The 27,525-nt window shown below is 37.2% G+C and overlaps 1 protein-coding gene across 3 annotated transcripts in view; it reads right to left on the bottom strand.

The window, feature by feature from the left end:
• prickle3 (prickle homolog 3) overlaps positions 1 to 27,525 on the bottom strand; it is a 49,374-nt gene that overhangs the window by 3,599 nt on the left and 18,250 nt on the right. Inside the window, exons 1-9 of one of the 3 annotated variants that reach the window (XM_077223781.1) lie at positions 18,961 to 19,101; positions 12,042 to 12,225; positions 10,160 to 10,273; positions 9,865 to 10,002; positions 8,025 to 8,228; positions 7,584 to 7,770; positions 4,322 to 4,675; positions 2,759 to 3,070; positions 2,292 to 2,669 (exon numbers count right to left, since the gene is read on the bottom strand). In XM_077223781.1, coding sequence (XP_077079896.1) covers positions 2,292 to 2,669; positions 2,759 to 3,070; positions 4,322 to 4,675; positions 7,584 to 7,770; positions 8,025 to 8,228; positions 9,865 to 10,002; positions 10,160 to 10,273; positions 12,042 to 12,152 — 1,798 coding nt within the window. In that variant the 5' untranslated portion in view covers positions 12,153 to 12,225; positions 18,961 to 19,101. Of the gene's footprint in view, positions 1 to 2,291; positions 2,670 to 2,758; positions 3,071 to 4,321; positions 4,676 to 7,583; positions 7,771 to 8,024; positions 8,229 to 9,864; positions 10,003 to 10,159; positions 10,274 to 12,041; positions 12,226 to 18,960; positions 19,102 to 27,525 lie in introns of those variants that run through there. The other 2 variants (XM_077223782.1, XM_077223780.1) reach the window with 2 other exon arrangements.

Here is a 27,525-nt window from a genome sequence, read left to right as displayed (position 1 = left end):
ATGGAGATGGGAGAAACTTACAGAAGGACAAACATCACTCCAACACTGGGCTTTATGGCAAAGTGTCCAGACTCAAGCCTCTCCTCAGTGAAGACGCATGAAAACCCACTTGGAATTTGCAAAAAAGCACCTGATTGACTCTGAGACTGTGAGAAACAATATTCTCTGGTCTCATGAACCTCAGTTCCAAGCGTCATGTATGGAGGAAACCAGGCACTGCTCATCACCAGCACAATACCATCCCAACAGGAAAGTGTGGTGGAGAAGCATCATGATGTGGGGTGTTTTTCAGCGGCAGGGACTGGGGGACTCGTCAGGGTAGAATGAAAGCTCAACGCAGCAAAATATAGAGTTAGCCTTAATGAAAACCTAGTCCAGAACATTCAGAACCTCGGACTGGAAAATTCACCTTCCAACAGGAAAATGACCCTAAACACAGCTAAGACGCTGCATGAGTGGCTTATGGACAACTCCGTGAATGTCCTTGAGTGGCCCAGCCAGAGCCTGTGCTTGAACCCAATCAAACATCTCTGGAGAAACCTGAAAATGTCTGTCCACCGACAAGCTCCATGCAACCTGACAGAGCTTGAGAGGATCTGAGGAGAAGAATGACAGAAAAATCCCCTAATGTGCAAAGCTTGTGGCATCATACCCAAAACAACTTTCTCTCTGAAGGTGCTTTAACTAAGTATTGTGTTAAGGGTATGATTACTTATGCAATGTAATCATTTCAGTTTTTCCTTTTCAATAAATTTGTAAAGGTGTCACAAATCTATTTTTTGCTTTGTTATTATGGGATGAGGAGTGTAGATTGATGTGGGGGAAAAAAGTAATTAAAAAAGTAAAAGTTAAAGCCGCTTAGCATCAGGCTGCAACAGATCAAAACAAAGGGGTATGAATACTTTCGCAAGGCACTGTATATCGCTACTTCAGTTTTATTTTGATTACCAATGCATCCCCATTGGTTTATTTTAATGTTACATTGGATTTAATTCATTATTAGCTTTTCATGAGCTCATGAATGCCTTGCAGTTCCCTTATGAACCTCTGGTCTGGGAAATCCTGTTTTTAAGCATTTCCCACACAACCATGTCATTCTCCAAGAGGCACATGGAGGCTCAGAAAGCATTTTATCTTTCTTCTTAATGTTTTGTAGGAGTTACACCGCACTCACGATCATCAAGGTCCCAGACAAACAAGACTCAAGATCTCAAAAAATAAATAAACTGTCCGCACACTTAAATCCTTTAAGCAAATTTAATCACCAAGCTTTCGGTCAAATGACCATCCTCAGGGCATACAGACAATAAATGTAACAATCAATTTAACTGTGTTCAAACACATCAGGACAATCAACAGTGATTACCAACACCTGTGAAGGCCAGGTAGGAGAATTGTAGTCCAATGGTGGGAGTTGTAGTTTAACTTTAACCTACCCAATATACTGAGTTATCTAGGTAATTTACACATTTACTCCCCATAGTGAAAATCCCCACTACAAGAAACAAACATAAATACACATATACAAAAATTATACAAAAATACAGGCGCATATATATATATATATATATATATATATATATATATAAAAAAAAATAAATACATATGACTGCAAGAACATCAGTAAAACCTTCATAACTCCCACCATTGGACTACAATTCTCCTACCTGGCCTTCACAGGTGTTGGTAATCACTGTTGATTGTCCTGATGTGTTTGAACACAGTTAAATTGATTGTTACATTTATTGTCTGTATGCCCTGAGGATGGTCATTTGACCGAAAGCTTGGTGATTAAATTAGCTTAAAGGATTTAAGTGTGCGGACAGTTTATTTATCTTTCTTCTTAATACATTTGTAGCACTTTCCATGAACAAGGTAGACATTTTAATCCGTTTAGTTTTTGTAACAAATTAGAAAAGATGCTTAAACTTGAGAAACATCAGACTGGGACAAAATGTTAATTTGTAGTTAGTGACTCATTTGAATTTTCCATAAAACCTTCATTTGTCACTCAGGCTAGTTTAGTTATCAGCATTTCTATATTTTCTCTATTTCTTAAATATTTTTTTCTTACAATAACTTCAGTAACTTTGTTGACTGATTAAGCTAAATACAAATATAAATTTAGGTTTTATTTCAAAAGTCCAACTAAACAAATTATTGTTTTCTCTAGCAGTGGTTTCGCATGTAGCTTTACAACAAATGTTCTTTTGTGTAGCATCTGACGTGCATTAGACTGTATTTTGTTTTATTGCTATTATGATCTTAGAACAAAAGCATCATGATCTCACCCAGCAGATCCATTTGAGATGGTTCTTCAGTGCAAAAGCGCAACCTGTGTCCCAAACTTCCCTCAGCTTCTTCTCCATCTTCCTCCTGCTCTTCATCCTCTCCCTCTCTTCTCTCCATCTCCAGCCCTTCCTCTTCCTCCCACTCTTCCTCTTCCACTGAATAACTGCAGCTGATTGGCTCTCTGAAGCTGACCCTGGCGGTGCTGCTGCGGACAGGTGTTGTGGGGAGGTCTTCATCTTCAGTGACAACGGGAAGGGAATCCGGAGGCGTCTGCGAATCAGACGGATCGAAGAAAACAGGGGGCGGAGGAGGCGGAAAGGAGTCGGAGTCGTTTGGATCATCAAACGCATCAGAAGACTCAAGTTGAGAGGAAATTTCTATGAGGAAGCAAAGTAAGAAATACAGCTTCAGACATGATAAATCATTTATTGCTTAAATTAATTTGACTCTATGACATCAAGCAAACCTGTACGACCGCTCTCGATGATCTTCCCACAATCCTTTGCAGTGGAAGTCCCCCTAGATGTGCAGTTTGGTGGGAAAGGACCAAATTCTGCATATCCGTTCAGCTCCACTGTAAACTCCAGAGCGCTGTAAGGACTGTCTGACCGGCGACTCATTTGGTGTGTGCTGATGCTCAATTGGTCCTTGCAATGTAATGTTGCGCTGTCATTGGCTACTAGACAGAGCTGAGAGGAAAGATGTGAGTGTTGTGTGTGAGTATGTCCATACGGTGGAGGTTCAGCGTTCGGTATATGAGGGAATGATGTGTGAACACCTGCAAAATGACCAACGGCATAATTATTAGAGATGCTTCTGACTACAAACACTGTCAATAATATGTACTGAGAGCGCTTTTCCAATTTACAAGTTACAGTTCAAGTTACAAGTTAAAAATCTGCGTCAATTTGCGTCATCTACGAACTGCAGATGACGCAAACTCTGAATCAACATGCACCAATGCTACAATTTTCTATATGTCATAATCATTTGTTAACAAGTATTCATTACTTTAATGAGCTCATTGTTTTTGCCTTAAATTATAACATTGTTTAAATTAGTACATTTTTAGCTAACTGTGATTTGTATATGTACATTTCTGAAATACATAACTAAGACAGTTACCTCTGATAACAGATCACTCTAAATTGTAATGTGGACTCTACATTGCAAATGCACAGAAAACTGCTCTGAAACAATGTGTATTGGGAAAAGCACTGTAAAAATAAATGTGAATTGAATTGAAAAAAATTCACTGCTGTTCATTACTTTTTTGGTTGGTAAATTTTGAAAGAAGTCGCTTATGCTCACCAGGGCTCAATTTATTTGATCAAAAATACAGTAAAAAATTATGAAATATGATTACAATTTAAAACAACTGTTGTATATTTTGAAATGTAATTTACCCCTGAATTTACAGCAGCCGTTACTCCAGTCTTCAGGTGTCACATACTGAAGTCAACATGCAGAAGTCATTTTTTGTTGTTGTACCTAAACACTAATCATCTTGTCTGGAAACCTTTTTTAAAATTAGCCTATATTAAAGATAATAAATAACGTACACTTACAAATGTACTTTAAAATTTAGAAAATTATTTTAAAAATGTATTACAATGATACGAATTTGTGAACAAACGTGCTTAATTGTGTTTAAATCACCATTGAGATGAAAGAGAATTACTAAAATAGTTTTTTTATTAAAGAATGAGAATTCAGGGATAAAATTTCTCAATCACCACTGAGAATAAATAAAAATGAAAAAATTATTAAATGTGCTTTTTTTCTCAAACAGCCACAATGCAACACATTTTATTTATTTTTTTTACTAAAAATAGGCTCATAAAAAATAATTTATTTATTTTTCTATTGATTCTGTAGTAAAATATGACACTTTTTGTTATGACACAAATTTTTGTAAGATTTAGCTACATTTTGTATTTCCATGTTGTGCTTAAATGAAAAAATAACGTATATGTGTGAAGCATCATAAAAAAGCAAAGTAGAAAAAGAAAAACAATAACATCTGTACCTTTGCTCTCCAGTGTAAAATGACCCCCATTATCTGTTGTTGTAGTTGCTATGACTGCATTCTTCTTTGTGCTAACTTTCGAGGTGGCGGCAGGGACATCGGTTCCCCCCTGTGGCCGTGGTGTGGAACTATGAACTAGTTTATGCGACACTGATTTGCTCTGTAGGGCAGAATCGCAGGAGTCGGAGTTCTCTGGGTCTTCCCCCAGCGAGCAGGAGCGTGAGCAGAAGATGAGTCCGCCGCGGGGCAGGAAGGGTCTGCCCAGCAGGGGGAGCCGACAGCAGGCACAGCTGAAACACGCTTCAGAGGCGTGCCAGTGCTGGCCCTCGTACGTCATCTGGCCCTGGTCTATACCTGCAGACAGACACAGAGAGAGAGAGAGAGAGGGAAATCAGACGTCACAGTCAAATCCTTCAATCATGTAACGTCTCAATCACGAACCACAGCATTTTCTTTTTGTAATTACTCAGCTTTTTACTGCCATAATTAACGAGGAATGTACAGCATCTCTAGCAATTACATAAAATGACTTCAGAAATGTGTTCATGTTAACACACCTACAAAGGTCAAGCAGGCAAGTGAATAAATGTTTTATTAATGTAACTAGGTCCTTCTTTTGTCAAGTCACATTTATTTATATAGCGCTTTTTACAATACAGATTGTTTCAAAGGAGCTTTAAATGGTAAATGGACTGCATTTATATAGCGCTTTCACAGACCGAATGGCCACCAAAGCGCTTTACATAGTTGCCTCACATTCACCCATTCATACACACATTCATACACCGACGGCGGTGTCAGCCATGCAAGGCGCCACCCAGCTCGTCAGGAGCAGTTGGGGTTAGGTGTCTTGCTCATGGACACCTCGACACTTGGTCAGGTGGAACCGGGGATTGAACCACCAACCTTTCGGTTTGTAGATAACCTACATGAACCACTGAGCCACTGCCGCCCTTTACAGAGATAACAGGAAAATAATGCAACAAAGTTTGTTTCTAAAAGAAAACAGCATCACAGTCCAGCTTAAGTACAGTGATGGTTCAATTTTGTTGTAAAAAAGTTATTAATTTAGTTGATTTATAGAAATATAGCCGCTCTGGAGAAAACCGTGATGTCATCGTCCAGCTCAGTTCAGTTTTCATTTAATGGTGTCAATGCAGGCGGATCAATAATATTGTTGAATATTAAATGAAATGTCCCCAACTTAGCAAGCAAAACGCGAAAAAGGAGACCGAAGGAAAGGAACCGATTATTATTATAATTAAAAATAAATGATTTATATTTTAAAATGTAATTTATTCCTATATATTAAAGCTGAATTTTCAGCGTCATTGCTCCAGTCTTCAGTGTCACATGATGCATTAGATGCATTAAAAAGGGTTTAAGGGGTTATCAACCTTGGAGACTAATTAAACACAGGCAAACCTGCACAGGTACAACCAAATGTACATTTGAACACTGGATTTTATGCAAATTTTCACATGTTTAAACATTTACTACATATTGAATTTGATCAAACTTCAAAGCTATGGCCTGTTGCTTTAAACAGTATGTCACACATACAACAGTTTTTTTTAATTTTACAGAGACATACGTTTTTGAAAGGCAGAACCGCAGCTATTGGCTCTAAATGACACAACATTACACAATTTTATAAAATTGCCCCACATGGGACTCAAACTCAAAATGAAGATTTTGTATATAAATGGGTATATTTAATAATTTCAGAAAACACATTGTCTGGAGCAGAAGCAACTTTTGCATCACTATTGACCACAGTACCTCTTGAGGTCTGGGTAATGTGCCAAACAGGATTCGAACCCACGAAACCCAGTTTGGCAGAGATGCAGCATCTGAACCGATTTCAGGTCGACCTCGTTAAGTTCGCGACATCATAACTTTAGAACAAAGATGAATTAAAAAAAAATCTGTTCAGTCTTTTCTGTGCAGCTCAGTCCAACGTCACCTGAGGCTATTTTCGTAAGATTTAAACAAAATTTGTCTCTGATGCTATTCACTGTCATGACTTGGTCTGATCTGCTGTTTTTGTCTTTTCTCGTGTGCCTCGTTGTCTTTTGAGCACGTGTTTTGTTTTGACAGCTCACCATGCACACGCTGTCATTGTGACGTCTCCCCTCCCAATCATTATCCTTAACTATCCTTGTTCTCTTCACACCTGTTGTCAATCTATCACAAATTTTCTCCCCTATTTTAGATCCTCTTGTGTTCAGTCCTTTGTCAGACCGTTGTTGTGTGTAATGCTGTTCCTGTGACTAGTCTTCTGAACTTGAATGCACCACCCCAGTCCCTCACTGTGTGCTCATCACCTTCTGGTGTGACTTGGACACTGCGTCGGGTGACGCTATAATTTGTTCCTTTTGAGAAGTGCTCTCCTGACCCAGTGTCCAGACTTTTATTTGGACTTCCTCTTTTCTTTTGTGTTTCTGTAATTTTTTCCTGGGCTCATTTTGAGAGCAAAATAACTATTCTGTTACCTGCAACCGAATCTGTGTTTTTTCCCTGATATTCACGTTGTAAACGCAAATGCAGCACTTCCTGGTTCTACGTCAGAACACCGGCTCAGTATTGGCCGGCTCCTGCATCAGCATCACACACATGCGTCGTGCTGCTCACGTGAACAGCGGCAGGGAATGACACGGAAGAGAACAAATTCTTGGAATAAATCGTAATTTTGTGTGCAAAAAAAAAAAGTATTCTCTTCACTTCATTACATTAAGTGTATAAATAGTCCATGTGAACCACTGTAGGTCCATGGACTATTTTAACGACATCTTTACTACCTTCCTGGGTCTTGAAAGTGGTGATTACGTCGCTGCCCATGTGGGGTCAGAAAGCTCTCGTATACATACATTCACGACAGACTCCACAAATTTTTAAGACAAAATTATTCTGCATAAAGAAATTGAAGCCTAATTGAGACATTAATATAATGACGATGAGGTACATTTCCCCATTCTCAATAATGTAATGCAAAACAGTATATTAATTAAATCACTTTTATACATCATAGTAGTATTGTTGCATTGCCTACAATGTCCTAAAAAAAGCTTCATTTTGAATGCAAAATACTATATCTTTTTTTTTTTTAGCTGATTTTTTTGGTGTTGAGATAAATACATTCAAACAAATTCAGCTCTTAAACCCCCTGGATCGCTGATGCATGACTGATGCTGCTAAATGGTTTACACTTTAGATATATTTAAGAATATATAGATATAGAGAGTTGTTGGTCTGTCCTCACCGATATGTTCTCCGCATGTGTCGCAGTATTCGGCGTACAGTGACTCGTAGCAGCGGCAGCAGTAGGGCCGACTCTCTCTCATGATGTACCTCTGACCCCCCAGCGCCGCCTCACACTCGAAACAGCAGAAGTGCTTCATGTGCCAGTGCCGCCCCTCAGCCTCCGTACACTCGTCCGCAAAGATGATCTGAGGGAGATATAGTCTAAGGTCATGCGGTACCACGTCTTATTTCTGATCCATTCAGTAAGTGATGCAGGGCTGGGATCAAATTCAGTTTTAGTTCATATAATAAAACGGGATTGTTGTAGGCCAGGATTGAACCTGTCTCTCCTGCTGAGCACCAAGGCACATGAGTGATAAGCACTACACAACAGATTCTGTCAGCAAATGAATGAAAATAGAAACTGGGAGAAAAATAATAGGGCTAGTGCAGCGTTCACCTCGTCGCAGGCCTGGCATCGGGGTTTGATGTGTTCAGCGTGGTGCCGCCCGCAGTAGATGTGTCCTTCCTGGTAGAAGTAGATGAGATCTACCAGCAGCTCGTTACAGGAAGCGCACTGGAAACACTGAGGATGCCAGCAGGAGCCGTGACCCGCACGTGACGCAAACACCGCTATGTCACCGCCGCAAATCTGCCTTCCACACTGATAAACAGTCATAGAGAACAGGGAAGGGAAGAGAGGTTTAGAAATTCATAATTACAAGTTGGAAACTCAGCATTTTATGGAAGCCCTGACCGCTCCCACATGACCGCTGTGATGTCATATAACAATTAAAATAGCAGTGAATTTTTTTTCCCTGTATTGATTTATTTCCTCTTGAAACAGGAAGTTTGTGCAGGACACATCGAAAAAAACTATTTTTTATTAGCCATTAGCCTTTAGTTTATATCATAACGATGATTCATGATTCTCTGCTTCAGAGACGAAAAATTATCAGCTTTCAGTGAAAATAATATAACAATAATATAATAGCAAAATAAAGCGGTTTAATGTTTGAAAGCAAAGAAATTAAGATAAATATCATACATATTAGTACTGTCATTTTACTGTTGAACTATAAAATATTTTTGTATAATAATATATCTTATTTTACAATACAATACAATTATTATTAGTTACTAGTAAATTCGTATTTCTATATGTAATTCATTTTTTATAATTTAATAAATAAAATAAATGTAAATAATATTATTAATTGTACTGTATCAAATTGATTATTATTACATATTAAATATATATTTTATAGTACAATAGTGTTATTACTATAGTGTTTTATTTAATGGTTAAATAATAATTTTATAATTTAATAAAATAAGAAACATTCAAATAATAATAATTAATATTATTTCATGCCCCCTGTCCCCAGGAGACATTTTCATTCCACAGAGCATCTGATTGGACAAAAAAAACTGTAAAGGATGAGTCATCAATATTTTTGTCAGTTTCTTTTTATGAAAATGACTGTAGATTTCTGTAGACTGTAGATTTTAGTTAAACTAGGTGGACATTCCTAGACTAAATAATAGTTTATCCTGATTTTTATTATCAATAATTGAAATTATTTATTGAACATAAAAAAAAAATCATTAACCCACTCAAGGTTGTTACAGTGATTTTACCATGAGTAAAAGGGTTAATTCTGCTTCAATACATGTCTAGTGCCCTTTAACTTTGCTTTAACAGCACATCCCTGTTCTTTAGCAGGGTGACACCTCTATAATAAAAAAAGCTATTATAAAGTCAAAATTAAAAACTTTACAAGTAGAAAAAATATGAAAGAAAAATTACATACTAACTATATTCTGTGTTTGATGACACAAAAAAATGGGTTTTCACACAAATCAACAAAACAAGACTTGTAATAATCTGCCTCTTCTCAACACAGTCACACCCTCTTGGCAGCTACTCATCATCTGGAGTGCATTATGGGTGATGAAACGTGGCAAAACACATGAAATATCGCAGGGGGTGTATGGAAAGTATGCGGTTTTATCTAGTACATATGGTATCTGACTTGGCACTGGCCAGACTGGAGTTTGAATTTATCACAGCATATCAAAAAGTTTCCAGAAGCCACATGCCCGACAAGTGCCTCTTCAGCTCAAGTAGTTCTATGCACACTCTATACTTGAGCTGAAGTGGTACTCAGTTAAGTATACACTATTTCTGGAAGAGGAAGCAGTAAGTTCACATTTCAAGGTGATTTTACAGTTGAAAAGTGGCATCCGGACTGATCTCATCAGAAGACTGTGCCATTTTTGTGTCTCTCTTTCTCTACCTGTTGACAGATGGCACCAGTCATGGTGACTGGAAAAAGTCGTACGATGCCCCGGCCCAGATTCTCTCTCTTCCTTTGCTGGCTGAATAACTTCAATTCTTTCTTCTCTTCTTCATCCAGAGAGTTACAGTACTGAGGCTATGCACACACACACACACATACATTTACAATACTGTTACAGCTCACGCAAGACCAACACAGACTTACAACATGACATTCTCAACGTCTTTAATGTATTCAGGCCAACATGAATGATGAATTCATGAAAAAGTGCTAAGTATGTGATGGGTTTTACCTCGCTGTCATGGGCTGGCAGCTGGTGCAAGAGCTGTTTAATACGATATCGTTCTCCTGGACTGTTCACGTACGGAACCTTGTCCTCTGGAATACAGCTGAAGTATTGATAAACCTGTACATACAAGAACACAAATACACACATATAATAGTGTGACAGATTATGTCTGGGGCCTTATGAAATCCTTTACATTTTTTCCCAAATTCGGATTTTTTTTTTCATCAAATGAAAATGTATCAATTTTCCTTTTTTTAAGTTTCAATAGTTTTATTATTATTACTTTGAGAAATACATTCTACTGTCCAATAGTAATATTTTTCCTAAAGTTAAAGCAGTTTAATTTGAACAGAAAAGCAAGCATGCAAGCTAATTTGAATAATACATAACCATTGCCTTACCTAATGCAGCAAAACAAACGTTTTATTCAAATTCTGAATTAAATATATATTGCCTAAAAATCTAAATCACTAAAAAGCCGTCGCTCTTCTCAATTTATCGCTATCTCACAAAGTTCCAAAGTTATAATCAGTGAAGCTGACTGCGCAATGAATCTCTTATTTGGCCTACACAATTTCTACACTTTATTTATTATAAGTTAACTTGTAACGAGAAGATTTGTTCAGAAGTCAAAACTCTGACGTTTTGAGTGGTGAGTGGATTCTAACTTAAACACATCTGAATGGCTATTGCGTTCAAGAAATCAACAGATATGTTTGAGATTGGCTACAACGCTTCAAAAACAAATTCTAAATAGAAACTTTTGGCGCTCTTGAGAGCGCAAACACCCAATTAATTTCTCCAATATGCTAATATTATGGAAAAAACTGAATCTAAACCAGCAGTTAAGAAAAGCTTTTACCTCTAAAGGACAATTCACACCGTACAGACAAATGGCAACAAACAAGTTGGTAGTTGGATTTAGAAAAGAAAAAAAAAAAACTGTCCTGTTCAACAAACCCGACAAACACCAACCGGGGTAACACACCGATCCGACAAAACGTAACAAACATGTTTTTTGCCGTTTGTCTGTATGGTGTGAATTGGCCTTAAAAGCAATCAGATGCAGCAGCAGTCAGTGGTTTGAGTGAGAATATTCCAGGCTAGTCTCGAAAGGCCAGCCCAGAGCCCAGCCTTACACACAGAACATACACACTTTATATTTGATTAACAGTCTTTTGAGGTTTAATACTTACAGGCACTAGTCCATATATAGATTTGATTGGCTGATTCAGACCAACCGCTCACTTAACACTTTAGGCCGCGTGTCCACCAAAGCGTTTTTAGCCAGCTGAAAACACCTAGCTATGGGCGCTTGAGAGCGTTTTGGCAGCGCAGCATATTTTTTTTTCCAGTTGAAACACTTTGATATGATACTTATGATACGGAATATCCGCGAAAGTGTTACTAGTATCTCATTTCACACATACGTCGTTTCTGTGTTGATTCTATATTAAAATGTCGATACAAATGTAACATATTTTCTCAGGCTCTTGTTTTAAATTATTTTGTTCCGTTATTATGCTTTTTGTTGTCATCTGTTGACGTTGACCAAGCAGAATGTGACGGTTGGTCGGTGTGATATACCGTCGGTGTGATGGACGGTTGGGTAAAAAGTGACAGTGATGAGTGCTGCGTTTTACCCCAAATTTTAACATTCTTCAACTCTCGGCGACCAGTAAAAAAACGCCGGGTGCTCAGCGCTTCAGCGTGAAAGAAAAAAGCTCAGCGCCTCGTTACGCTCATGGCGTTTAAAAAAACGCAGCGCTCCCATTGAAAATAATTGGAAAAATATGCCAGCTGCATGAAAAAACACTTTGGTGGACACACGGCCTTACTTTGAGGTCATTGTATCTCTAGATTGTCCTGAAAACGGTGTCCTCACCTGCTCAGGCTTGATCCCGGGCGGCACCCAGGCGTATTCTTCCGAGGCGCAGCCCGAGTCGTCGTCGGATATGGAGTGCCTCTGGAAGTCTGACACCAGCTTCATCATCATTCTCTCCAGCTGGCTGGGCACCGAGCGCACCACATGCTCTTCCCGCACACACTTACAGTGCACACAGATCTTCCTGTGGAAACAGGTCAGCAGAGGGGTGTTGAGTGGACAGACTGGACACCGCCAATCCAACACAACTGAAAATGACACTTTCAACACAACTGTTTAGGATTTGGGGGAAATTAAGGGAATGAATTTGCACTGCACCATACTGAAAAATAAAAATGACATCGCAATATTGCACTTTTCTGCAATATTTATATTGTGACTTGAATAGCTCTATTTGGAAAGAAAGAGTCACTCTAGAATGATTTGGGTGGTTTTGTTGGCAAAAGCATCCGCATTGAAAATGGAAAAAAAAAGGTGAAAATTTACTTTTTACTCTGAAGAATGATTTTAAGCATGAAATTATTTTAGGGCTGAATGAATTTGAAAAAAAACTAACATTTTTTTTGGTTTACTTAAAAAAAACTCTTTCCATTTGAGTTTTTATAGGCCACATTCACACCATTTTTGACCAATTCAATATGATTATAAACAATTATGATTTAATTGTGATTATTATTAAATATATTAACAAAAATATATTGTAATAACACATTTTATTTTACTTTAATAAAATTATAATACTACTATTTACATCTTAGGGACAAATTTACTAAAGCTTGCGCCAGTACAAACCCGCTTTTGGTGTTAAAAAAATACTGTCAGGATTTACTAAAGACACGCAGTGAAAAATTAGCGCTGAAAGGCATGGACAGGGTTATTGTTGCGGCTGACCTTATTGCATATGCATTTGTTGGACTTTCCCTTTCAGGCGCGAAATTTATGGGAGGAGAGCATTGAAATTAATCATGCGAGGTGATTCACTAAGGTTTGCGCTAGACAATTTACTGGTATTTCTGCCATTATTTACCGCACAAAAAAAGCACGTCTTAAACCAGACGCTAATTCGTGCTGCTCTAGGTAGATTGAGTTGGTCATTATGGAAATGATCCGGCTTTGTCTGTGTTGTATAATTTGCTCGTTGTCAGTAGATCATGTGCGGAACTTTACACTCCCATCCGCTCTTTTAAGAGATTGCGCTCTCACACTAATTTGCTCTGTCTAGTAAATCTGGCCCTATATTTCTTCATTTTCAAATGTTTTACCATCAAGCTTTTATGTTGATGGGTTGCAGGCAAATAAATACACAATTTATCCTTCCAGTTTCAGAGTGAAGGCACTGTATGTTCATTTACACGTGTGCAGCTCACAGCGTCTCAGAACGGCTTGATTCACAGTAAATGATTCAAGCCGTTCTGAGTCTCTGAAACACTATCATGAACCACACTTTGAAACCGCAAGCACATACTGTATATTTACTTGATTAAACGCATCCTACACGAAAAATCAGTCACACTAAGCCATATCGCAACATCACTTTTATTTCAAAATAAAACTTCCGTTATCTACTTGCAATCATGCTGCAAAATAATTATACTTTTTTCCCAAGGAGATGTCCAGACTCCTCATTTCCAGTGAAAGTGAATGCAGACTAAGCTCCAAAAAAGCCATAAAATGAGTATAACACTACAATACGACTATATTCAGTGTTGGCCCACCTGAAGGACATCACTGGACCCCTGCTGGATCCCTTTCAGTTTGCTTACAGAGCAAACAGGTCTGTGGATGATGCAGTCAACATGGGACTGCATTATATCCTGCAACATCTCGACAGACCTGGGACTTATGCAAGGATCCTCTTTGTGGACTTCAGTTCGGCCTTCAATACCATCATGCCTGGTCTTCTCACAGCCAAACTGACCCAGCTCTCCATACCATCCTCGATCTGTCAGTGGATCTCCAGCTTCCTGACGGACCAGCAGCAGCGAGTGAGACTGGGGAAACACACATCCAGGACTCTCACCACCAGCACTCTAAAGACCCCTCTGTCAAGCTCCTGAAATTTGCAGACGACACCACTGTCATTGGTCTCATCCGAAACGGTGACGAGTCTGCTTACAGACTGGAGGTTGAACAGCTGGCTGCCTGGTGCAGTTATAACAACCTTGAGCTGAACACGCTCAAACAGTGGAGATGATCATGGACTTCAGGAGGAACAGCCCAACACTCCCCCCAATCACCATCATGAACAGCACTGTGGAAGCAGTGGAGTCATTCAGGTTCCTGGGAACTATCATCTCTCAGGACCTGAAGTGGGACAATCACATTGACTCCACTGTGAAAAAGGCCCAGCAGAGACTGTACTTCCTTCGCCAGCTGAGGAAGTTCAACTTGCCACAGGATCTGCTGATTCAGTTCTACTCAGCCGTCATTGAGTCTGTCTTATGCACTTCCATCACTGTCTGGTTTGGTTCAGCTACCAAATCAGACATCAGGAGACTACAACGGACAGTCCGGACTGCGGAGAGGATTATTGGTGCCCCCCTGCCAAACCTCCAGGACCTGTACTCTTCCAGAGTGAGGAAGAGAGCAGGTAAAATCCTCACAGACTCCACACACCCTGGACACCACCTGTTTGAACTGTTACCGTCAAGACGGCGACTCAGATCACTGGCCACAAGAACATCTCGGCACAGGAACAGTTTCTTCCCACAGGCCATTTCCCTTCTGAACAGTTAACATATCTCCCAAGGCATATGCCTGTAAGTGCAATACTCCCACTGTTACCCCACAATACCCTACAAATCAGGTGATACTTATATATAGATTAATTTTTTTTATAATATTCAAAACACTATAAATATGTTCATAATCTGTAAATCTGAAAATGTCTATTCTGACTAAACCCAACTGTGATACTTTTATTCTCATATATTTCTATTTTTATTTTTTATTCTTATAATTTGTAGTATCATGTTTCTTGTTGTATTTGTATTTGTATTTGTATATGTCCACTGGAAGCCTCAGTACCAAAACAAATTCCTTGTGTGTGCAAGCACACTTGGCAATAAAGCTCTTTCTGATTCTGATTCTGATATTCCAAGTCTTCTATAGCTTTGTGTGAGAAACAGACTAGGGCTGTGCAATTAATCGTAAATTACCATAAATCGATTTTTCAATTTCACTTATGGCTTTCAACGATTATGCGCACCTTCCTCTCCTTTACAGCGGTGCGCTTTCATTCCTCCCAAAAATCCTGAACTTTTCAATCAGCCAAATAACTGTTGTAAAATGCAGTCTACTGTAGCTAAACTGGAGGAAGTGCTTGATATTAAACCATGTTATTAAAAGCACATTAAGCGGCAAAAGAGACACTGTTCACCAGGCGGCTTTCTGTGTGTGCACCGAGACTGAGCCGAACGCAGATATTCACATACGTGGGCTTTGGATACCAGCTAAATGGTCAAAGAGCAGACATGTAAAAAGTCAAAGTACCGTTTTGGCAAGTATTCTCGTATACACAATCTGTTTTGTCTTAAGTGAACATACTGGCCACCACACTACCTCACTCACAAGATACCAAAAAAATAAGGTAAACATCATCTTTTCTGCTCTAGTATTTATTGTGCGTCCTTACCATTCAGCTTAATAATTGTGTATTTTACATTTACATTTATTCATTTAGCTGACACTTTTATCCAAAGCGACTTACAATTGCTATATATGTCAGAGGTCGCACGCCTCTGGAGCAAATAGGGGTTAAGTGTCTTGCTCAGGGACACATTGGTTTCTCACAGTGGATTCGAACCCGGGTCTCTCACACCAAAGGCATGTGTCTTATCCACTGTGCCACCACACCCCCGCCACCGCCAATTTTGAACTACATTTTAAAAATAAATGTATATTACTGTTGAATTCATGTATATTATGATGCTAAGAGTCTAAACTAATTTGGTAGGCCTTGCTAGCTGCCAATTAGCTAAAATATTAGCAAAAATGTCATTTCCGCAACATGTCTTTACCGCAGCATATTTAGGTGTTGCGGTAAAGACCTTGTGTTGCGGTAATGACAAATTCAAGGTTTATTGTATATTAAATTACAAATATTCAGTATATTATTAGTACTGAAGTATATATTAGTATATATATTATTATATATATATAAACATGCCATTTTTTAACCCTAGATTTTAACATTGTGTCCTTACCGACACATGATGTCATTACCGCAGCACTGCTCTATTTTCATTTTTTTTCACATTTTCATTTGCAAAAAAATATTTTTACACTTAAGCTGAGATGATTAACTCATTGAAATTGCAACATCTGTCATAAAAAGTTAAATATGTTATCTTTTGTGTGTAGAGAAACAATTGACATCTAAGGTTACTGTAAATTTTTTACATGGCATAGAAAAAAACATGAAAATCCCTATTTTGTATATTATTTTTTTATATCAGTATTTACAACACTGCATTAAATTTGAAAAAGCTATTTAAATATATATATTTTTTTATAGAAATTACTAAAGAAAAATTTATAAAATGAACGTTATTGTAACGTTGCGGTCAGGACACTTTTTAAGAAGATGACCCGAAAAACACAAAAAATAAACATGTTCCAGATTAAAATCTTAACGACTACATTCTATTTTGTGTAAATTTTTATATGTATTACAGACTGTGATGGTTAAAATTGAAATTCATAGAGGTTGATTTTTTTTAAAAATTGGGATAGTCAAAAGCGCCCGTAGTTGCAGAAACACCCATAAATAACACTGACATTGACATATTAATCAGCTTCATATCAGCCATCTGTCACCCCGCTTTCTAAGATGGTGGCACTGGAAATAAAAAAATTATTATCGGTCAAACACTACTCATGAATTAAAAAGAATCATTTCTGAATGTTGGTCAAACCCTGTCACCAACATTCCAGCTGACACAACCGATGTGATACCTATTATTACTCAAAACAGACAATCATTTCAGGCAGGTGATTCAAGCCTAAAAGATGTTACATCAACTCAAGTTGACTTTATGCTAAAATCAGATGTTGAAATCAACCCTGCAATTTTTACATTCTACATGTTACTGGTCTTATTGTGAACTATCATCCAGCACACCGTGCCAAAGAAAATGTTTTCATCAAAATTAAATAACAAAGTTTGCCTTTGCTATGACTTTTTTCCGGCTTGTTACCAAAGAAATCTGGGTTGCAAATGGAGTTTCATGTTGGTTTCAAAATGTTGGTGTCCTAAACATCCACAAAATAAATTAGAATAAGACCAAATCACACATCTGACAATACATCTAATCGCACATTAAATCCCGGTTATAGCTATTTACACATTTCATAAAAAAAAAATATTAAAGCGAACAACACTGCATTGAATGCAAACATCAATATACACACAAGAAAAACAAAACAGATGTTGTGCATGCAGACAGGCCTGTCCCACTGCATTGGTTTCACACCTCACCCTGAATTACTTAACCTGCTGTTGTCACAGCAATTTAATTAATGGCATCTATTAATGACAACGTGATCTAATGTTTCCGATGACGACCAGCACAGCAGGTTCATCCATGGCAACTACTGGAACAATGGCTAGAGTCACGGATCCTACACTTCACTACACAGCCAAACTCATGCCAACACAAATCTTAACCCACCTTCACTTCATTTTGTATAATATAGATGTGATGTCATCATTTACTCTAACATTGTTCCAAACCTCTGAAAACTTGAAGATAAAAATGTAAGTCAGTAGGGGCCAATGTTGTTTTGGACCCCGTTGACTTTCATTGTAAGGACAAATACCAAATGATTCTGGATGAGTTTGAAAGATTGGCTATGTCAGTTGTTTTATGTTTCTAGTGTTTTTGCATATTTTATGTTTGTATGAACTGTATATGTGGTTTAGTACTGCTGCCTGTCTTGGCCAGGACACTCTTGAAAAAGAGATTTTTAACCTCAATGAGTCTTTTCCTGGTTAAATAAAGGTTTAAATAAATAAAAACAAACACGAAACATTCTTCAAAATATCTTTTTTTGAAGATAAAGAAATTCATACAGGTTTTGAACAAAAGGAAGAGTAAATAATAATCAATGATTTTTTTATTTTTAGGTGAACGCATCCTTATCCCTGTAATGCATGACATATGAAATAATAGTCAGAAAAATCTAATATTTTGAAATGGAACACACTAAATCTAAAAAAAGTTTGCGCCATATTTAATATATCAGGATTGTATGGCTCATATAGTATGATATAGTGAGAATATGGAGCGCATACTTGAGGAGGGAGGGAAAAACATTAATTTATGTGGTCAAAAAGTAAGATGAAATTATTAAATTCCCAATAATATGTGAGATGATATGCAAATGCTTAGTTTTATGATCAAAGCTCAGTAGTTTTAATTCTGAGGGGCAAAACATATAATGCAACGCAATACAATGATGATTGTGAGATGAACAAATAAACATTCCTCAAAAGACTGATGGGTCAAATTTGATAACATTTTTTAACATATTTTTCTAAAAAGTAAATGATGTAAACCAAAGTTGCTTCAGTCCAGTAAATGTTCATCTTGAAATATTATGAACAATACAAAATATATAATATTGAATTATTATAATGATATAAAAGTTATTCTTACGTTGGCTTGCCTATGCAGTTGAGATGTTTAAATATCACTTGAATTTCCTTGATAAAACAACAAGAATTTGTTTAAAAAAGTTCTATAATAATTTTTAATTAATAAAGTTAAATAATTTTCTATAATATTTTATTATTTTAACTTTGCGAGCTTTATAAAGCCATAGCAGTATAAAATATAGCACATCTCTCCTACCTTAATGCTTGAATAAATCAATAATAATCTCTAAAACATTAAAAGAGAATGAAAAAAATACGTACGGAATACAGTTCAAGAATCAGCCAGAAAATGTCCAGGTGCGACACACTTTTTTCTAATCCTAATCCTTCCCACAACACAACACAACACAACAAACCTCGTCCTCGGACTGAGCACTGCCAGAGAGAGACTGATGAGCGGCGGACGCGCGTGTCACAGTCTGAAGGCCCGCTCATTGGGCGGCGCTGATGATATCACACCACTTGTGTGATCAGTTTTCTCTCTATCTCATGCTGAAAATCAGCGCCCGGTCTTCAAGTCCAAACGGAGGTGAAACGGGAATATTGTGGCGGTTCATGTGTGTGTGTGTGGAAGGGGTGGGGGTTTAATCCTTCTCAGTACAGTTATGGGATAAGCGCTACTGTTCTCTTAAAGTCAGACATCCATTAATTTTAATGGACAGCTACAGCACAGCCACAATGTCAAATAGAGAAAAAGAAAGCAGATGAGTGCAAACTAAACAAAACAATGCATTTATATAAACTATATATTGTATAACAGCTCAGATGGGTTTTGGTGGCAGGGGCGGAATGGACGTGCACAAGGACAGATGGAAGACAAAAGCGGCTTTTCACTGATTTTACTCTCTTCCTCCACTCCACCTTTCCACCACTCCATTCTACCAATCCCTTCTTCTCTGGATAAGCTGCCACTCCATGTCCCCAGCCCAACTTGCTTGTATATAAAGTCTCTTCTGCTCACCAAGGCTGCATTTATTTGATAAAAAAAATCAGAAAAAACAATAATATGGTGAAATCTTATTACAATTTAAAATATTGGATTTATATTTTAAAATTTAATTTTATTATATGTCACGATTCGGACATCCAGGAAATGCACACTTCAGAACCATTTGAAACACTACAGAGACCCATCTGCGTCATCTCCTCAGTTCTCGCGTATGCGTCGTGGCGCTCTCGTGAACTCGCGTCAGAGGCCCACACGGAAGAAAATTAATAGTTGAATCAAAAAAGTTTTTTTTGTGCACACAAAATATTCTCATCGCTTGATAAACTTAAGGTTGAGCCACTGTAGTCACTTGGACTATTTTAACAATGTCTTAACTAACTTTTCTGGGCCGGCAGAATTAAATTACATAGAAGCCTATAAAGGAGTGAGACAGCTCTCAGATTTCATCAAAAATATCTTAATTTGTGTTCTGAAGATGAACGAAGGTCTTACGGGGTTGGAACAACATGAGGGAGAGTAAATACTGACAGAATTTTCATTTTTGGGTTGAATTTTCAACCCTTTCATCATGTTACTTTCTACCGGGTGTCTGTTAGATCACAACACTGGAGTAGACAGCGCTATAATTTTTGTTCTTTTGCTGCTGAATTATCCACTAATCTAGTTCATAATAGCCTTTTTGTCATAGCATATGATCAAATATATATTTTGTTTTTCTTTATAACGAAGTTGTCTGTACTTAGTAGGTTGTGTTTAGCACACAAAAGAGTGATTATCAGTGAACACATTGGTATCGGTCAATACTCAGAATTTTTGGGATCGGATCGGTTCTGATAAAATGGTATCGGTGCTGGCGATGCGCGGATGGGCTATTATTTCATCCGCAACCGCATCACAAAACTCATCATCCGTCCGGCATCCATCCGCATCAACATTTTTGACCAATTTTCCCGCCCGCCATCCGCTGATACAAGGCGCTGCTGATGACAGCCACGAGACTAGAAACCGCCCGCCACCCGCCCGAATTTAATTAAAATATTTTTTTCTGTCACGTCATCCGCCCGATCTGCGGTTTATCCGCCAACCGCGCATCTCTAATCGGTGCATCCATAGTTGCCAGAATAATTCTGTAAAAAATACAGTAAAAATGTAAACATATTTAATGTAAACAGAACAACCAACAAATTTAATAGTATAAAACTGTAAATTACAAATAAGAACATTGCCATTTAAACTGGTAAAATCCAACAACGCACACTACTACTAAAATAATTTTTTTTCTTATATACTGCTAAACAGGGCTTGACATTAACACCCACCAACCCACCAAATGCGGTGGATTTCAGCAGTGGCGTGTAATATATATACACATTTTTAAATAGTAGTCTTTTATAAAAGGCATCTGAAATAATACACTTAAGTGCAATGTAGTGGTGGGGGTTAGGAGAGGTTAGGGTTATTCCTAGCTAACCGTAAGGAAAGTTCACATAAATGGCTCAGGCATAAGCACTGGTCAACAGGTTCACCCATGCTGGTTAAGCTCTGCTGGCGAAAGCCATCCTGACCCAAGATCAACATGCAATCTGTTGCCAGATGTGTCCTGAAGACACGCTGCATGTGCAGATGGTATGACTGCACATGATGATGTCACACACATCTGCCAATCCATTCATTTACCCTTTGCCCATTTGTAATATTGTGCCATAAAGTCTATGATAAATCAAAGATAATGGGTATGCAATGTCTCAACTGAAATGAAGGAATGAAGTCTTTCCAATAGGGTTGGGCGGTATTTCGGTAATATCGTATACCGCGGGGTCTTAAAATAGCAACGGTATCAGTTTCAATACCGTCATTACCGGCACTTATATATAATATATAAATATAATTTATTCAATGCCTAAAAATGCTTATGTAGTTGTCATCAAGTGACAGTGTGGAGGAGAGAGAGAGAGAGAGAGAGAGAGAAGGGAGAGGCAGTAAATACTGATGCAATTGTTAAATGTTGCAATAAAAAAGGTGACCGCGAGAGATGGAAACACCTCTAACCTAATGTCGCATCTCCGAAACAACCACCCACTCACTGCTGCGAGGATGCATTTTGCCCCGAGTTCATTAAATAAGCGCATTAGTTTATATTTGTTAAAATATTATAATGTTTTTTTTTTTACGTTGATAATGAAAACTGAACAGCACGAGTAAGATGGGATGCATCGGGAGTCAGACATTGACCACTTAATTAAGTTTAATTTTGCCTTTCTTTAAAGTGAATTTCGTTTTGTATAAATTGTATCTTAATTTTAATAATTTTTTTATCAACCAATAATAAATAAGAATCAAATATAGCAGACAACATAATCATGACATGATGCGGTCACTTGCATTGAAATCTCATCATAAATTAACCGAAACTCAGTGTATGTCTCACAGACATGACAGATATCTAAATAAAGCTTGAAATGTCATTAAACGAAACAATTCAAAACGAAAAGAAATAGGCCACTCGCTGATTATTTAATCCATGATGTGCATTTCTCTCTATGCGCGTTCTATACGGAAATGGCGATCATCAAATTAAACGAAACTATTCCAAACGAAAAGAAATCGGCTAGCCTACTCTCTGATTATGGAATCCATGATGTGCATTTCTCTCTATCGTTCACTATGGAGATGGCGATTCGTCAATTTCTCTAAACGAAACAATTCAAAAGGAAAAGAAATATAGGCAGCATATTCTCTGATTAATCCAGGATGTGCATTTCTCTCTATACGCGCGTTCACTACGGAGATATCAATCGTCAATTTCTATAAACGAAACAATTCAAAACGAAAAGAAAAAGGCTAGCCTATACCTTCTGATTATGTAATCCATGATTTGCATTTCTCTATATGCGCGTTCACTACGGAGATGGCGATCGTCACCTTAATCTTTGCAGCACTGACAGAAAAGTTGTATTAATAAAAATCAATGGACTCGTGTCACCGGATTTACAAATGCACTTCTTGCTTGTTGCTTGTTAATTTAATTTAAATTAATGAATAAAATGAATACAATTGTCATAATTAAAATAATTAAATATTATTAATTGTCCCATTTTTGCTCATTTATAAATAGTATTTATATCTACCACCCCCTCAGCACCTGGGTTAAAAAATTATTTGACGCCACCATATTATAACGACCCACGTATTAAAAATAGTCGAGTCTAAATAGGGCTACGGCTCATATTACATTTAATGCCGTCAACAGGGATCAGACACAACGTGCACGGGTTGGCCTTGATTTTTTTTGATTTTTTTGCCCGATCTGGTATTCAGATTCTGAACGGTGTAGGCACAAGCCAACAGTTTGGTGACGCTGTCTGAGCCTTATGTCATAATTTTTAATTAGTCACGGTAATACCGTATACCCCGGTAAAATAGGGAGGAGGTTTGACGGTATCAAAATTTGGATACCGCCCAAGCCTACTTTCCAATGAAGAACTTTTCCATTGCTCTAACGGCTGAATGATGTCTTTATCAGCGCATTGGCACAGATCAATATATGAATACTTGCAATACATTCAATACCGAATTATCCAACATATTGTGATGATTTTAATTATGTTTTTATTTGGCAAGTTAATCGTTCCAGTAGGAAGTATGCTTTCGTGTGTCTCAGCGACTAATAAGTTGCATTAATGTCTGTCTGTAGCAAAATGGCAATTTATATCCATAGTGCTGATTATTTCAAACTTTTTAAATGAATTATTTAAAAAAACCTAATTCACACTATTGTTAGTCACTGCTATTTTTTTAAATAGATCCCAAAGCATTTTACCGACTTTAAAATGTTTTCGTATATTGTGTTATTTAAATAAAAATGATAACAAAAAAATATTCTTTGTGTTAATTTAGCGACAAACTGTGAAAAAAATACCTTAATTAATTAATTTTTTAAAAAACATTATTATTTTATTGTGTGCATTAAACAATTTGAATATAGGGTACAACAGCTGTTATAAATAAAAAATCCTAAAACCCTAACCATACAACTTTTTAGAATTAGATTTAAGAATGTTAAGGAATAAAACAATTGTATTGTACCAGAACCAATTCTGCACACTAATAATGCTGTTTATTAAGATTACAAATCATGTACAGAAACGCTGGCATCTTTCTAACTATAATTAAACGCTGACATTTTTATCTTTTACCTCGTTCAGTTTGATAGAATCGTGATGATCTGCCACTTTTAGACACTCTCCCCCAAAGTACAATCATGCAACTTAACTGTCAAAGAAAGATATTGGAATGAGAACATTTTAATGTGAATGACAATATCTCCCACTTTCAGACACTTATTTTCACCACAGCACAATAGTCACGAAACTTATTAAAAAAGCTAAATATTTCTGTTCGTGTAAGCTGTATTAAAAAGCTTGTCTGCAAAATCTGAGGGCGCATATTTCGAAAATTTGAGACATTCTTTAAAACTGAATAAACACTCCAAAGAAAGTTCCTACAAGCACATACACACACTTTTGCCAAACTAACACCGATACACATCATCATCATCATCACTGCTATTGCCGTTATGATTGTCATTCTGAACAAACTTCCTGTCAGACTAGTTCAAACACAAAACTAAATTGAAACACTTCACAAGATCAAAGGTAACTGAACACTCAGTGTTCAGTACTGAGTATATTACCTGTAGCCCTGACACTGCAAAATCCCTTTCTAAGAGTTGTAATATGTTGAATTGTTCAGACCTAAGGTGGCTTAAGCAAGTTAGCCATTCTTCAATGACCTGGTAGTGATTCAAACGTCATCCCGCTTGAGTCGAGTCAAATGACAGTGGTCTCTATTGGTTGCCTCTTCCCCCTCAGGCCGCTGAAGCCAACACTGATCCCGAACAATAGATTCTCCCCTCACAAGCCCTCCTCTCCGTCTCCTCCCTCACCAACAACATGTTTCAGATTTCCCTTTTCAGACACGTCCTCTATAACAGCTCATGTGATAGGAAGGATGTAAAGTATACAGTATGAAGCTGCGGCTCTTTTGACGCTTTCATCTTAAAATAATATTCTGGGTTTCATACAAGCTAAACTCACTGGACATCATAATGGTGTAACGGGGATTACCACAAAAACTCATTTCCATTTGTCCCTCCTTTTCTTAGAAAAAAAAAGCAGCTAAATCTGGTTTATAGCAAGGCTTATTCGTAAACAGTAAAATACTCAAGTAGAGCTACTAGATAGACTTCAAACTATATCATTTTCATATGAAAAATTCACTTAACCTTTTCTGTGTAACGTTACATTTTTTATATTTACAATTTTACACCTCTATTGCCATGACAACACAAACCCTAGAATTACGGTACAAATTATTATTAGGGATGAACCAATATGAAAATTTATACCGATACTGACAACCGATAATTCTTTATTTTCGAAAGCTGATAACCAATATATTGGCTGATAAATATAGATCAAAATTTTTATATCATTTTGAGAGCCTGATTACAAAAACAAAGTCTAACAAATAAAATCCATGTACCAAGCACACAATAATAATGTTCACATTATAATTTTATGTAGCCTATATGACAGACTTGCAGTGCACGTTACACCCTTTTTGAAGGGATTTCAATCATTATTCAAGCAATCCAACACCGTAATGGCGAACAGTGCGCATCTGAAGTGTCTCAGCTGAAGGAAATAATACATTATTTATCGGCTTTAATATATATCCACCAAATTAAAAATGAACATATATTGGCCGATACCGATATGGTGGCCGATATATTGTGCATCCCTAATGATTATTAACAGCTTTGAGCTCGAATATTTATGGAAGCTTGTTTCCGCCACAGAATAAAAAAAAAAAAAGATAACTGCAACTTTTTCTCTCACAATTCAGACTTTTTTTCCTCAGAATTGTGAGATATAAACTCGCAATTGCGAGAAAAAAAGTCAGAATTGTGAGATAAAAAGTCGCAGTTGTCTTTTAAATAGTTTTACTCCGTATGGCGGAAACAAGCTTCCATAGTGCTGTGCTGAAGAGCTGCAAACGTAAAAGTGAGTAACCAAGGGATCCGGTTTAAAGAACAGATGGACACTTTCTGGTGCGGGTTTCACGGTGGCAGCAATGAGCGGTTGAGAAATAACTGCCTGGCTCTTTACTGGTAATTCAACTACTACCATCCTGCCAGACTCTCTCATCATGGCCAGGAGCTCACTGATAACTCAATCAAATTCTCACAAGAGCTTGACAACCTCCAGGACACCTGCCTTGGACAACATCCTCATTTGTACTACAGCAGACACGCATGACAAGATGGACGTTCTCTCCGGTGCTTGTGCTCAGCTGGCACAGATTCTGGGACCAATCTATCATTCACAGGCTTTTCATCATCCTGGCATGCAAAATCACCTTCTAGCTAAATCAGACCTAATTAAGTCACACAAATATGGAGTTTTGGTGTGTTTTTAAATTAAATTTGGCCCAGTAAATAATGCAATTAAGACTTTAAGGTCATTTCAGTTCATGCAAATAAGTTCAGGGTGGGAAATTAACGTTTCCACCTCCATCGACAGTTGCAGATGAATCACAGATTGCGGCAACTAGATTTAATTTTTTGATGGTCCCATACTGCAACCTTTTTGACATGAAATGACATTTTTCCTTTAGTTTGTATACATTATAGCAAAAGTATTATTACCAAAAAAATCGTGTGGAGTGAGTGTGCGCACCCGCAGTTTATTGCATCGCTTAATCGCGTGTCTTTTTGATTAGATGTCAGATACGGAGTAAAAACGAAAAGAAACAGGCCTATTCAATCTTCCCTGGATGGTTTTTTTTTTTAATGAAGAAATTAAATAATACCAATCAGGAGAATGGAAGCAGCAATAAAAAAAAGAGGACTGTAGTGCTGTCAGCAAAACGTTATTTATACCATATATGCAATAAAAACTGCACTGCAACAAAAAGGTAAGGCATGTGTTTTTATATTTAATGTGTTTTAATTAATAGTGTAATAGAGTTATTAGTGCATCGTGCATTTTGTTTGGTAAAATGTGAGGTATATCGTTCGGTAATGTCGTTGTTCTACATGCCCAGAGGGGAATGCCATACTCTATTGTTTTTGTGAATAAGTCTGCCACGCATTTGAGTGATCTCGGCGAGTTATGGGCTAGGTGCACAAGATGGCGCCTGTGAGCTTCGGCAATGCGAGTGTGTGCATGTTTATTTCCGCTCGTACTCTTCCGGTCTTAGCGGCATTCGCATTTACGATAAGGAGAAACCTATATATAAAACCTGGTTAGATATAATGAATGTTTTTAAAGAAAACATCAGATTTTATACATAAATACCTGTGTTGAGGAGCTACTTTGAAACTGTACTTTGCTGAGTTACAAGCTATTGATCATTTAAAGTAGTTCAACTACAGTCAAGCCACACTTTAGTGCTAGTGCTAGTTAGTTGCCTAATAAAAATGAGTTATTTAAATTATTCAACTATCTGTTTCCATTCGGGTGACCAACACAAACACATAATATAACAAAATACATACATTTAACAGATTACAAAATACACCATTTTTATAACTAGATAAAAAACATAACAGCAGTTTATTTCAACATATTTCACTCTCTGTTAAGTAATGCTGTTCTTTTATACTTTCTATTCATTAAAGAATACTGAAAAAAAAATATTATCATGGTTTACACACAAAAAAATGAGCACAAACTTTTTTTAAAGCTATCATTCATAATAATAAGAAATGCATTTTGAGCAGAAGATCAGCATATTAGAATGATTCCTGAAGGGTCATGTGACACTGAAGACTGGAGTAATGATGCTGAAAATTCAGCTTTGCTGTCACAGAA

Source organism: Siphateles boraxobius, unplaced genomic scaffold (assembly GCF_051911475.1).
Source record: "Siphateles boraxobius isolate OS27281-9 unplaced genomic scaffold, OSU_SipBor_1 9, whole genome shotgun sequence".
Taxonomy (NCBI): domain Eukaryota; kingdom Metazoa; phylum Chordata; class Actinopteri; order Cypriniformes; family Leuciscidae; genus Siphateles; species Siphateles boraxobius.
The sequence above is the reverse complement of the archived record's forward strand: the minus strand, read 5'-3'. Positions and strand labels throughout refer to the sequence as shown.